The 14,443-nt window shown below is 46.0% G+C and overlaps 1 protein-coding gene across 1 annotated transcript in view; it reads left to right on the top strand.

Moving 5' to 3' along the window:
* Nucleotides 1-216: 216 nt before the first annotated feature.
* LOC139047589 (uncharacterized) overlaps nt 217-14,443 on the top strand; it is a 114,462-nt gene continuing 100,235 nt past the window's right edge. Inside the window, exons 1-2 of the mRNA XM_070521455.1 lie at nt 217-348; nt 9,280-9,431. Coding sequence (XP_070377556.1) covers nt 232-348; nt 9,280-9,431 — 269 coding nt within the window. The 5' untranslated portion in view covers nt 217-231. The remainder of the gene's footprint in view (nt 349-9,279; nt 9,432-14,443) is intronic.

The raw sequence follows: 14,443 nt of genomic DNA, 5'->3' as shown, positions 1-14,443 counted from the left end.
GTGAACTCCACATCATCTTTGCTACACGGTCGAAAAAGTGCAGGTGCGTCTATGTTCATACGTCCTTTTCTTTTTTCCGCGTTCGCCTATGTCAAAACCTTGACGTGCTTTTTTGTCTGTATACAAAAGTAATTGTTCATGTAATTTATTGCTCGCAGCTCGAGGCTTTAAAATGAGCTCCTATTCTGGCTTAGTCGTCACTGTCTACGTGTACGCCACACGGTTCCCACCATGACACGTTTTTTGAAAGAACTTCTTGTAGGTGTAGGCCTAGCACTAGTTATCCGCATTTCAGCGACGCTACAAGTACCGCAGACATTTGATGATGAAGCCCCGGATGCATTTCAGGTAAGCCGTTTCGCGTGTAGACAACTTCGAATGCCAAATATCCGGCTTAGAACGATTTACACTGCAGCGATTTGGCGATGTCACAAGAAACGCAAGGCTTCCGCGTCGTGCATGGTAGGCTGCGGTTGCTAGACTCCACACAGTTTATTCTATGTGTTATTGCGATTGCAGTTAACCGGACGCTCGAAGTAAATTCGAAAATTCGAAATTCTAAAGAAACAACGACAAAATGAAGTAAACGCACGGTCATCACTCCAATCATGCCGCTCAGTAGTGAAGCAAGGCCAACGTTCTGCCTTCTGCCCCTACCATGACGATGGTGCGCAGCCATACTATAAGCACACTGGTGTTCCGACTGAGCTACATTGCCTGTGCACTGTTCTGTGCAGAACAGATTGTATAAAATTTCAGTGCGCGCTAAGTTAAGCGCAATGTTTGCGTAGTTTCCGTCGGAAAATACACCTGCGATGGTACTATCACACGCCTGCGATACGACCGGCGGTGCTCCTCATACCTGTAATACGCCTGATAGCTGACGGCACGATGCTTTTCTACTCAGAAAGAGTTGCCTTGTATGCACCGTCGCAGCAATATGTCGTACCCGCGCGTAATAAGAGGCCCATTCGGAGGACATGAATCGCAACACTAAATCTTGTTTGCAGTGTCAATACTTCGCCTCTTGCGAAAAACTGAGAAGTTTTATCACCGGGACATCAACAAATCAAACAGATTTAGATGTATGAAGAAACGAGAGGGCGCGGCGCATGCTTGAAGCCCAGCGGTGGTGGCTGCAGTTCGACGAGGCCAAAATGTAAAGCACCCGTGTACCATGCATTGGAGACACGTTAAAGAACCACAGGGGGTCTAAATTATTCCGGAGTCCCCAGTACGGCATGCCTCATAATCAAATCGTGGCTTGGGCACATAAACGATAAGAACTGTATTGCATTGAAGTATGGTTGTATTCAGCAGATTTATTTCTCAAAAACATATTTCGGGATTTTCTGCAAGCGGGGCCGTTCCTATTTCATTCCCGCTCATAATGGAGTTATCTACTATGTTTCAGTCTAGTGGTTACCACAAATTTCAGCCAATACTCGAGCGTAGCTAAAAGGTTGTCATTGTGGCTTGTCATTGGAATCGCGACCGAATGTGGCGTTCCTTTGTTATGCATGAAGCCATTCATAGAGACCACCCATACGCTTTGGCACTAAATCGACCATCGTGCCAATCTAGGCACCTACACAACCATCTAAGCTTCTATCACATTTTGCTTGACTGATTGAACACACTTAAATGCAAGATCAGGGAAACCCATGGCGCCTCGGAGGTGCACATTAGTCCGAGGGTCCATAGGTAGCAGCGCCCGCCTCGGCACAGTCTACCGGCCATTGCTGGCCAGTCACCGTACTGTCAGTCAGCCGCTCCTCCCAGGAGGTGAGAGTAGCTTTCGGGAGGGGAGAGACGTTGGGATTGCAATGGCCACGCTAGAAAGTATGCAGTATGGTTGGCAGACCGCCGCAGTGTGGGCACTCAGCTGGACCACGGGAGCCGTAGAGTTAAGAGTAGAAAAGGGGGGTCGTATTTGTCGCCAACAGACAGCCTTTGGGCGAGTAAGGGAAGGACAAGTTGGGGGGGGGGGGTAGTGTTGCCTAGGTAAGAGCATCTCAGCAAGTTGCGATGCGTATGTAAAAGGTTGTGGTTGGATGATGGCAGAGATATCGCCAGCGGCTTGGTATGATAGCTTTCGGGGCAGGACATGAGCGCGCTCATCACCTGGCATTGCTGCATGCCCAGGCACCTAGGAAACACAAAAGCGTGCGAACTGGATGATAGGAAGGTTTCGAGCGTGGACGTGGTGGTACGATGCGAAGTGATAAAAAGAATGCGTACAAGCTGCTTGGGAGTCTGTTATAATATGGTTAGGCGTAGAAGGATAGAGTGAAGAGGTGGAAAAGAATGCCTTAACTATTGAACGTTCTTCCTGGAGGGAAACATTGGTTAATTGGGGAGTAGTGTTGCCTAGTTAAGAGCATCACAGCAAGTTGGGATGCGTATGAGAAAGGTTGTGGTTGGACGATGGCAAATATATCGCCAGCGGCTTGGTATGATAGCTTTCGGGGCAGGACATGAGTGCGCTTATCACCTGGCATTGCTGCGTGCCCAGGCACCTGGGAAACGCAAAAGCGTGCGAACTGGATGATAGGAAGGATTCGAGCGTGGACGTGGTGGTACGATGCAAAGTGATAAAAAGAATGCGTACAAGCTGCTTGGGAGTCTGTTATAATATGGTTAGGCGTAGAAGGAGAGAGTGAAGGGGTGGAAAAGAATGCCCTAACAATTGAACGTTCTTCCTGAAGGGAAACGTTGGTTAATTTAGGCTCCTAGGTGGTGAACACGGTCATCGAGTCCACTACTACCATGACTCTCCCGGGTTCATCCACTGGGCTAGTGTCAGTGAAGAGCGCCAGTACAGCGCTGCAACCCGCGAGGTATAGACGCCGTAAGTCACGCGACCGGTGGGCAGTTTGGCGAGTAGGGTGCTTTGACAAGTAGGGCGTTGGTGCAGAATGAGTGGACGAGGAAGAAAAGCAAAAGTGCGCGGTGGTGCGCGGGGAGCGGTATGCGACGAGAGCGCGCGCTACGGTTCGGAATCGGATGGATCGACAGAAGCATTGGGACCTGTTCCAGAAGCGATCGAGACGGCTATCGGTCCTTCTCGATTGAGCAGCCGGGCAGCCCAAGCACGAGTGCCTAATGGTCCGCACTGGTGGCCGTGCCTGTGGTCCCACCTGAGAGCAGCCGCTGAAATTGAACAGTGCTGCAATTCGCGTGACGGCCAGCAGCGCTTGCGGCCCTGTTCCGCTATCAGGAAACCACAGAGTTCGCCGCCAACGGGCTTATCACGCTTTTCGATCCCAGAGCGGTGAGCGTCTTCTTCGCCCACTTTCGCGGTGCCGGGGCGTGGCAGTTTCTCTAGACCACACGGCTTCGAACATTCGGAATGTCGTGAGGACACCGCTGTGGTACTGTGCATGAGTTAGTCGCCCCTCGGTTAAGCGTGAACACTTAAGGACAGCGAACCTCGCCGCGTAGACACAGACGACTAAAACACAACCGCGAAGCCTGCTCTAGACTTGTTTAAGTGTCGTATGTATTCTTGTGGCTTGCCTGTATGTAAATTCTCTGCGCACGCTGACATAGAATGCATATTAAAAAAATGTCAGTTCTCCATGGCATTCTCCCTTTCTGTTGAGCCCTGGGCCCACCAAACCCCGTTTGTTTCACAGGTGCACATACCGGGGAATAGCAAATACCGTGAGCTAGGCACGCGCAGCGAGGGAAAGGGCCGTACATGTAAGGACTGGAGGAATGGGGGGTAGGCAAGTGAATTAAACAGATTTCGCCCCTGATTTTGGCAACGCAAGTGCGTCAGGTGGCCATTTAGTGGTTTTCTATCGTCACCAACATCATCGTCGTCATCATATTTATCAGCCTGGTTACGCCCCTGCAGGACAAAGGTCTCTCACATACTTGAACTACCCCGGCCATGTACTAATTGTGGCAATGTCGTCCCTGCAAACTTCTTAATCACATCCACACACCTCACTATCTGACGCCCCCTGCTACGCTTCCCTTCACTTTGAATTCAGTCCGTAGCCCTTAGTGACCATTTATTATCTTCCCTCCTCATTACATACCCAGCCCATACCCATTCATTTTTTTCCATTTCAACTAAGATGTCACCATCTCGCGTTTGTTCCCTCACCCAATCTGCTCTTTTCTGATCGCTTAATGTAACATTCACCATTTTTCGTTGCGTAGCTCGTTGCGTCGTCCTCAATTTAAGTAGAATCCTTTTCGTAACCATCCAGGTTTTGCCGCGTACATGAGTACTGGTAAGACACCGCAGTTATACACTTTTTTTCTTGATGGATAATGCAATCTGTGGTTCATGATCTGAGAACGCCTGCCAAAGCACGCCAGCCCATTCTTATTTTTTTATTATCTCAGTCTCATGCTCCAGATCTGCGCGTCCCTACCTGCCCTAAGTAGATGTGTTCCCTTAACACTTCTAGTGACTCGCTACATTTGTAAACTTCCTAGACTGTTAAATATTACTTTAGTTTTCTGCAGATTACTTTTTAGACCCACCCTTCTGCGCTGCCTCTCCATGTCAGTGAGCATGCATGGCGATTGGCCCCTGAGCAAGGCAATATCATCAGCGAATTGCAAGTTACTAAGGTATTCTCCATTAACTCTTATCCCCAATTCTTCCCAATCCAGTTCTCTGCATACCTCCTGTAAGCACGCTGGGAATGGCATTGGAGAGATCGTATTTCCCTGCCTTAAGCCATTCTTTATAGGTATTTTGTTCCATTCTTTATGGAGGACTACGGTGGCTTTCAGTATTTTTACATACGGCTCGTCTACACCCTAATTCCGTAATGCCTCCATGACTGCTGAGGCTTCGACTGAATCAAGCGCTTTCTCGTAATCAATGAAAGCTATATATACGGGTTATATTCAGCACAATTCTCTATCACCGGAATCCTGCCTCGTCATTTGATTGACAGAAGTCTAAGGTGTTCCTGATTCTATTTTCGATAACCTTAGTAAATACTTTGTAGGCAACGGACAGTAAGCTGACCGGTCTATAATATTTCAAGTATTTGGCGCCCCCTTTCTTATGGATTAGGAATATGATACAGTTCTTCCAGGATTCCGGTGCGCTCGTGGTCATGAGGCATCGCGTATACAGGGTGGCCAGTTTTTCTAGAACAATCTGCCCAGCATCCTTCAAGAATTGTGTTGTTACCTGACCCTCCCCAGCTGGCTTCCCCCTTTGCATAGCTCCCATTGTTTTCTTGACTTCTTCCAGCGTTTCTTGTGGGATATGAAATTGCTTTAGATTATTGTTTCTTCCATTGTTGTCGTGGGTGCCACTGGTACTGTACACATCTCTATAGAACTCCTCAGCCACCTGAACTATCTCATCCATATTAGTAATGATATTGCCGGCTTTGGCTCTTAACGCAGGCATCTTATTTTTGCCGAGTCCTAGTTTCTTTTTTACTGCTTTTAGGCTTCTTACGTTCCTGAGAGAATGTTCAATTCTATCCATATTATACTCCCTTATGTCAGCCGTCTTGCGCGTGTTGATTAACTTCAAAAATTCTGCCAGTTCGATTCTAGCTGTATGGTTAGAGGCTTTCATACATTGGCTTTTCTTGATCAGACCTTTCGTCTCCTGTGATAGCTTACTGGTATCCTGTCTAACGGAGTTACCACCGACTTCCATTGCACAATCCTTAATGATGCTCACAAGATTGTCGTTAATTGCTTCAACACTAAGGTCCTCTTCCTGAGTTAAAGCCGAATACCTGTATTGTAGTTTGATTCGCAATTCCTCTGTTTTCCCTCGTACCACTAACTCATTGATCGGCTTCTTATGTGCCAGTTTCTTCCGTTCCCTCCTCAAGCCTAGGCTAATTCGAGTCCTTAACATGCTATGAGCACTGGAGTGCACCTTGCTGAGCACGTCCACATCTTGTATCATGCCAGGGTTAGCGCAGATTATGAAGTCTATTTCATTTCTAATCTCCACATCCGGGCTCCTCCCCGTCCACATTCGGCCATCCCGCGCGTTTAAGAAGGTATTCACTATCCTCATATAATTCTGTTCTGCAAAGTCTACTAATAACTTTCCCCTGCTATTCCTAGTGCCTAGGCCATATTCCCCCACTGACTTGTCTCCAGCCTGCTTCTTGCCTACCTTGAGATTGAAGTCGCCCATAATTATAGTGTATTTTTTTTACTTTACCCATCGCCGATTCCATATCTTCATTTCGAACCACGGTCCTCTTGCACGCGAGGCGGATGCTTTACCTCTAGGCCACCGCTACTCGTGGCGTTTCACCTGGTGGGCTTCTGTGAGTTCGTCTAGAGTCAGCTGCCTTATGTCGCTCCAGGTGAAGAGTAGTCGCGGGCAGAAAAAGGCCAAGTGCGAGTTTCGGCGTTTTCCTTAGTAACGAGTTTTGCATCTAGTGTTACATTAGAAGGAAAGTCTGTCTATCCACGAGCGTGTTTTATGACGATGAGTAGCTCCGACTTGGCAGGGGAATATGTGAGACCTCCACGCTGGACGTATTGCTTGATGGTGGTAGCTGCGTCCAGGAACTGGATTTCATTGTGTGCGAGTGATCATCTTGTGACGCATACAGCCATGTAGTCTGCCTAACGCGCCTGACGAAGATCTCACATTTGATCGAGAACTGGAGGGAGACCTCGAATGGCAACGTTGAATAGTAGTGGAGATAGCACGGAGCTTTGCGGAGTGCCGCGGTTTGATAGGGGACGAGGGTTCAGCAGGGGAGCGGAGACCACCAATGAGAGTGCTTGCAAATTCGTCACGAAGAATGTCTCGGATATAGTTATACACCTACGCGCCGCAGCCACTAGCTGCTACCTGTTCAAGAAATCGTCGGCTAGGTTATCAAACACCGCCTTGAGTTCTATGGCTAATATGGCGCAGTATTGTGCAGTGCTTGGTAAGTCTATGGCATTGTGTTTCAGCTGTAACATTATAATCTGTGCGGACAAGTCGCCACAATAACTATAAAGGTTTATTTTAGGTTTAACCATAATAATATTAATAACCAGAAATGTTTATTTATTTTATAACAAAGTGAATATCATTTTCCATTGGCAAGGCTCTTAGCGTAGCGAACTGCCTCAGCAGAGAGCTGTGCGATCCACAGCCTCAGCTTTACGTTGTGACGCTGGCGGCGGCACCGTTTGGTTAAGCTACAGCATGCTTCCCATAAGGGGAAAGCTGGGGATTAGTTAGGTTTCTTCTCCTCCAGGTTTTCCAGGCAAACGAATTTTAAAGTAGTGATCGCTGCCTTCCGGCGACACTTTGTACTCAGGGAGGCCAACTTAGAAATATAGAAGTTTATTAAGACGAAGCCGTGAACATCGACTAGTGGCTGCCAATTATCAGCTCACTCACCTCTCCCCTCTCGTCTCTACACGCTCTTGTGAATACCGTTACGAATTCGGGAGGCACCCTTAGGTTAGGCCTCCTCCCTCACAATCTACCATTCAGTTTTATTTTAAAGCAGGTGGGAACTACAACAATACACGCTGTGACCACCAGCATTCGTTTGGCCGGCTTATGGAGCACGCAGATCAGCATCACTTAAAGAATGCCACAGGGCCCTATTGCTCGCGGACCACACACCTCGACGCAGCCGGCCCGGTGTGCTGGCATGCTCCACGAACACATAAATCGCCCCGCGAGCCACTACCTCAGACATGAGGCAGAATCATACCCTCGGGTGACGTGACAGCGAGAGCTTCCGTTTTATACGTATGTTCGACGACGTAAACACTGGCTGCGTCACGGGAACGCCGCCGCCCCTGGCAAGAACGCGCCTATATGCCGTTAAGCGACATGCGCGTGGCGAGGCGCCTGGTTGGTATTTGTTCACATGCGCTTGTGCGCAGTGTCCATATGTCTAGGGCAGCATGGTGGAGGTGGTCACAGTGGTTCCTGCCTCGAAGAGTGGCACCGTTCTAAAAGCAGACGACTGCCGTCTTCGCAAGAAAACAGCCGGCGCGATTGTCATGCATCTGGCTCCCGAGTTCCAACGTGGTTGCGTTCAGTGCATACCAGGCTGATTGCGTCAGCCAACTTAACTGCATCTATGTCTGGTACATCCGGCGTTGTAGTTAGGGTGCGCGTTTGAAGTTCTAGCCAGATGTACAGTGTCTGCGCCCAATCAGTAAGCGCATGGATTGTAGAAGTGGTGCAAGAGGATGCACTGAAGGCAGGCCAGTTCGTTAGTCGGATGCCCCGGACTTCCCCCACAAACTATTTTGTAATAATTCGGGAAGCAATGACCTAAGTGCAAGTCAAGGTTCTGCCAGGTGCGGCAGTGACGGCTATGACAATGGGAAGATCTGAGCATGTTTCGCAAAAAACGCTTGGGCCAACATTAGTTAGTACCAATAGATCACTAAGTAGAGTTATATTGGGCAGCTGGATCAAAGTGTGGAGCTTGCGTATTTTGGGTGCGTCATGAGATTATCCCCGAAGTAGTATGAGGGACGTTGATATCATCCGCAATAAAGTGTGGGTCAACCCTTACAGCGCGTTGCTTCAAACAATGTGTCAAAACGTGCATAGCGTTCTTGGTGACGGCTATACACTTTAAGCAGCCGGAGAGGCTATGCGTTGTGTTTACGGGCGCTGCTAGGAACAAGTTCAAGCAGGGCATTTGGACAGAGAGCGAGAGATGCAAATGAGAGGAAAACAGAAAAGCTAACCAGAGGTAATGCCTCCGGTTTGCTACCTTGCACTAGGGGAAGGGAAAGGGGAAGTAAAGACAGAACGAAGAGTTGGAGACAAAAATAAATGCGTGAAAAAATAGGACGGAATCATTCTAGTAGTTCTAATAGGCCACTGCCACGTAAGTTATCATTCGGCGATGTGATCACGTGCACGTGTTTGATTGTGCGTGTTGGCCCAACAGAAGTCCTTTATAGGACATACATTGAGAACAATTTCAGACATCCATAAGATTAAAGTTTTAGGATTTATTTAGATCCCAAAAATTCAACTGTTGATGCCCCGAAATAAATATGGTCATGTGATCCACTGGACATCCTAACCGGGGCTTGGACATTGGGTTCTAATCGGGATGTACAGAAGGTATTCGTGGAGAAATGGGTACAAGTACACCTCAGCTGACAAAGGTTCACTGGATTCTAAAAGCGATGTTCTGTTGTGTGACAGCTTACATCGGTTAAGTAATATGAAGTTAAGCTTAGTGATTCATTAGTCACGTACTATGTATTTATTTCCGTGTTGTTTATTTTTGCCTTTTTATTGGCTATTTACCTCTCGAACCTGTGTTTTCATTCCAGGTATATGGACGTTTTCCATACATCGTCGCCATATCTGATTCGAATAACGACACCATATTTGAATGCCTCTCGGCAAAACGTACGGAATATGATCCCGGCGCCAAGAAGGCCACTTACGTTGTAATTTTCAAAGGACACCACGGTGGACAAAAGTAAGTTCACCCATGTTACAGCGTTGTCATTTCAAGCAATTGTGGATTTTTATTGCCGTTTTCACTAAGGCATCTTCTAGAAACTTCGTTATAACCACTTACGTCGTTTAACCATCGTTAGTAGGACACGCAATGTGAACGGTAGGTGAAATACAATTTATGAAATGCCACATGTGTCAGTAGCGCGCTTTAGCTATGGCGTGTTTCCGTGTCAGCAATACGGTAACTATACCCTCCAGGCGCATCCCCTCTTGCTAGTAGCAATATTTTTGCCTAAGAACGAGTAAGTTGCACACCCTTATGCAGCATAGTTAAACCTCTGTAATAACGCAGTCATCATCATCATTATCATAATCATCATCAGCCTGGTTACGCACACTGCAGGGCAAAGGCCTCTCCCACACTTCTCCAACTACCCAGGTCCTTCATTATCCTACCAATTTTCTTCGCTGGTTTAATTACAAGCACTTCAAACATTTACTGAATCTTCTTTTTCAGTATTTTTATGCGTCATAAGAGGTTTGTTGGTGACTTCCTTTATGTCCTCGATTCAAAAAAGGAAGTACCTCGTTTTTATTTGGCGAAATAAAGGTGAACGCTAATAGTAATGTGTACCCAAAGTTCGTGTGTTGGTCAGTTGTGATTCTAACAATAAATTACGTATGCTAAACATGACCGAGATCAAATATAGCGGACATAGTGGCGATGCTATGATAAATATATCTGAGAACTTAAATGCATGTGGATGGAATAAAAGATTTGTGGAACTTGATCCACGAAGTGCCCTAAGGCGTTATAGGGTCCTCTTACACTGCGTTTCCCAGCGCTTAGGAGGAATTATAGGTAACAGAAAGTGTATCTTTGGCCGAAAAAAGAGCGATGTGTAGGCAACGTTCATAGTGTGTGGCGTAATTGTGGTCTTTGCAATAACTTACGTGTGCCATCCGGAGAGTTTTAAGAGTTTTACGAGGGGCACACAATTTAGCCCGCTGCCCTTGCATAACTACTAATCCTACCTATGTGAAATCTTACCACTGTCGAGGGGTGCGGGAGACAGCATGGCAAAAGTATGCTAGGTTAGTGCATGTGGGTGAAATAAGAACTTTGAAAAACATTCCGTTTTGAACATCTCTTAAGCGCTACAGGGCAACCTTGCGCAATGATTTCAGTGTTACGAGGGAGCTATGCGTTACACGATGTTTACATTTCTCCGGAATAAGGAGAAAGTGATTGGATATGTGTATATAAATTTTAAAGTGATTTGGTCAATTCAGGCTCTCGCAATGACAACGTATTCAAGAGCTCCGCAGTGTATCTGAGTAGACTTTACAAACCATGCAAAATCGACCTCTCGGTACCGGCATAACTGCAAATGCCACCAAGATCAAACTTAGCAAAAAAGATTGGAGCTCTATTGAAATCTGTGTGCGAAGGCTGATAAAGTACAGATGCCGCGAAGAACATTTAAAGAAAGGGTTTGAAAGTGCCCCACTACTTTTGTCAGCTGCGTTTCTCAATGTCCGAAGGAAACTTTGCGTTAAAGATACTTTATATTGAGTGCAGCAGCATCGTCGTCGCAGTAATCGCACCTGCTCCTTTGCCACGTTCAAGCTTCCTGAGCCGTGCGCCCTCGCAAATAAATCAGTGGCTTCAGTTTTCTGACCTGTTAGCGCCTCTAATCGTCTGCTTAGCCCACTGCACGTCCTTTTGTGATAGAACCTTATTTCTGTCACTATTTTAGTATATATAAGAGGGATCGTAAGTTCAATGTGCTACGCAATTTCATTGTGTCTCACTAATTGAGAGTTTTAATAATAAATATTTAACCCTCATTTTTTCGAAAATATTATGTGTTATACAACGTTATCCGGTGTCCTTGGAGAACTAAACGGGGCACCCTGTTTATGTTTGGCTTATGCAAGACCCAGACAAAGTTCGAGGTGAGTCGGTTATTGTCTCCGTTGCAGAAAATCACGTATGCGAGCACTCCGCAGCGTTTAGAGCGTGTCTTACGGGCAGGCACAGTTACACCTTTTTGCTTGACAGAACTAGAGATATTAAAGGCGCTCAATGTTAAGTTTGGCAACAATGGGTCAAAGGCTACGGATAATCTATGTTAGAAGCCAAATGCAAGTCAATCAACCAAAACCTTTGTAAAAAAGCTTCTTTAGGAAGTGCTCAAAAGAGTTACAGGGCCAATTTAGGCTACGCTTTTCAGTGTCCCGATGGAACTCTACGTTACATAAAGTAATGATCTTGGGAACATAAGGTGCTCTACGAGTTTTCCATAAGCAGAATCCAAATGATTTGGGTTATTTGCGGTGTCTGCAAGAAAATACATATTCAAGCGTTCGAGGGCGCTTATTGGCGGCGAGAATTAGGAGCGGCGCCCTCTCGCGAGTGACGGCACGGCAGGACGCCGCTCGCTCTGGCTCGCTCGGCTGCCGTGCGCGCTCGTTTCCTTCGTGTATGCTTGGGGTATCGGTGGCTCGAGCCGTACGTATTGAAGGATACGTCGCCTTCTTTCAGCTGGCATGCCTTAACCACAGTCTTTTCTTCAAAAGCGCGTGAGTCGAGAAACTTTGCGACTTGGATATCGCAAGCTATGTAGCGTTAAAGGATTCTACTGGTTTTGCAATGCACATATGCGCCGTGTCTATCTGTTAATTTTGCGTAAAAAGAATATCAGCAAATTGCACACGCGAAGTCGTGTATGATGCCTCACTAAGCATTTAGCATTCACTTTGTATTTAGCTATGAGAGACATTTCATTTTACATGGAAGGAAAATCTTGGTAACTGGCGTCAGCATGTTATCCGATGCTAGAAAGACAGTGCCCAGCGCAGCTGTCATCATGATCCTTGTTACTCTGGTGTGTTGTTCTATTCAAATATGGCCATTCAGTAATGAGTAAAAAATAGGCGCGCATTTCTTATGAAAAAGTTTGCTGCTACTTTCATCCTCCTCTGAAATAGGCCTCCAAAAACGAATTGCTAATGGCTGCTAACATGACGGCGTGTCATGCCGAGTATTTGCATACTTAATTCACAAACACCATAGTAGCAATCACCTAAGAGAAATGTTTTGCTGTTAAGATCGAGAGCGAATCAATTGAAGGTGATGAAATGTTTCATAGTGGCCCTCAGTAGCCTTTATCGACAATATGGCACGCCCCTGATCACGTAACGGTACCAATCGACTGTCGGTATGGCGAGGCACGCTATGTTCGCGAAACCCATGAGTTCACTTCAACTTAGAAATGAAACCATAAAGCATTTTTTTTCAGCTAAAGTATTCTCGAGCTACTTCAGCGCAGCTTAGATTGCCTATGAAAGGAAAATTCAAGCACCTTCTGTCTCACCATGTCTCCATCCAGCGTTCTTTAATTATCCAAACGGAACTATTCGCTTCGTCAGTACATAAAAGAGAACCTTGTCCAATTGCAGCCTAAATAAAGTTTGCTCCAATAAAATCGCAAACATTAATAAAGAAAGCACCACAAGCCTTGCTTATACTTTCACTTGATTTCTGACCCTCCAGCGGAGCATTTCGATATCATTATCATCATCATCATCATTATCATCATCATCATCAGCCTGGTTTCGCCCACTGCAGGGCAAAGGCATCCCCCATACTTCTCCAACTACCCCGGTCAGGTACTAATTGTGGCCATGTTGTCCCTGCATACTTCTTAATCTCATCCGCCCACCTAATTTTCTGCCGCCCTATGCTACGCTTCCTTTCCCTTCGAATCCATTCCGTAACTCTTAAATACCATCGGTTATCTTCCCTCCTCATTACGTGTCCTGCCCATGCCCAGTTCTTTTTCTTGATTTCAACTAAGATATCATTACCTCGCGTTTGTTACTCACCCAATCTGCTCTTTTCTTATCCCTTAACGTTACACCTATCATTCTTTTTTCCATAGCTGATTACGTCGTCCTCAATTTAAGTGAAACCATTTTCGTAAGCCTACAGGTTTCTGGCCCGTACATGAGTACTGGTAAGACACAGCTGTTATAAACTTTTCTCTAAATGGATAATGGTAACCTGCTGTTCATGATCTGAGAAAGACTGCCAAACGCACCCCAGCCCATTCTTATTCTTCTGAGTATTTCAGTCTCATTATCCGGATTTGCAGTCACTTCCTGTCCTAAGTAGATGTATTCCCTTACCACTTCCAGTGCCTCACGACCTATCGTAAACTGCTGTTCTCTTCCGAGACTGTTAAACATTACTTTAGTTTTTTTGCAGATTAATTTTTAGACCCACCCTCCGGCTTTGGCTCTCCAGGTCGGTGAGCATGCATTGCAGTTGGTCCAATGAGTTACTAAGCAAGGCAATATCATTAGCGAATCGCAAGTTACTAAGGTATTCTCCATTAACTCTTATCCCCAATTCTTCCCAATCCAGGTCTCTGAATACCTCCTGTAAACACGCTGTGAATATCATTGGAGAGATCCTATCTCGCTGCCTGACGCCTTTCTTTATTGGGATTTATTTTATTGGGCTGTAAGTCACACCTAAAGAAAGAACACTGGACATGAGATCATGATAGCTTCCAAGCCAATATAAGTGTTTACTGGCATCAAGACCAAAAACAAGTCTTTCAGCCTACGACTGAACAAAGATACCATTAAAAACAAGTTCTGAAAATGAAGCTCTGTACGTGTCCATGTAAGCGCTGCAGGAATCACTTTCTCTGTGCATATGAGCAATAAGTATCTCTCAAAAGTAGTAACATTTGCATCATGTGACACTATGAGCTAACATGACATCAGTGAAATGCTGTTAACTGTTTATATAAGTTGGAACTGTGGTTAGCAAACAAGAAAATCAGGAAAACTTGAACTGAACCATGACCTTAGAGGCACTAAAGCAGGATTGGGACAATTGGTATTATATCACCATTAAATACCACAAAGATGTTGCTGCACACCCTGGTGTACATTAAGAATATGGTTCCAACGACACCCCAAATGTAATGTAGCAAAAGCAAAAATACGAGATTA

This window comes from Dermacentor albipictus, chromosome 7, assembly GCF_038994185.2.
Source record: "Dermacentor albipictus isolate Rhodes 1998 colony chromosome 7, USDA_Dalb.pri_finalv2, whole genome shotgun sequence".
Taxonomy (NCBI): Eukaryota; Metazoa; Arthropoda; class Arachnida; order Ixodida; family Ixodidae; genus Dermacentor; species Dermacentor albipictus.
This window is presented reverse-complemented; position numbering and strand designations above follow the sequence as displayed.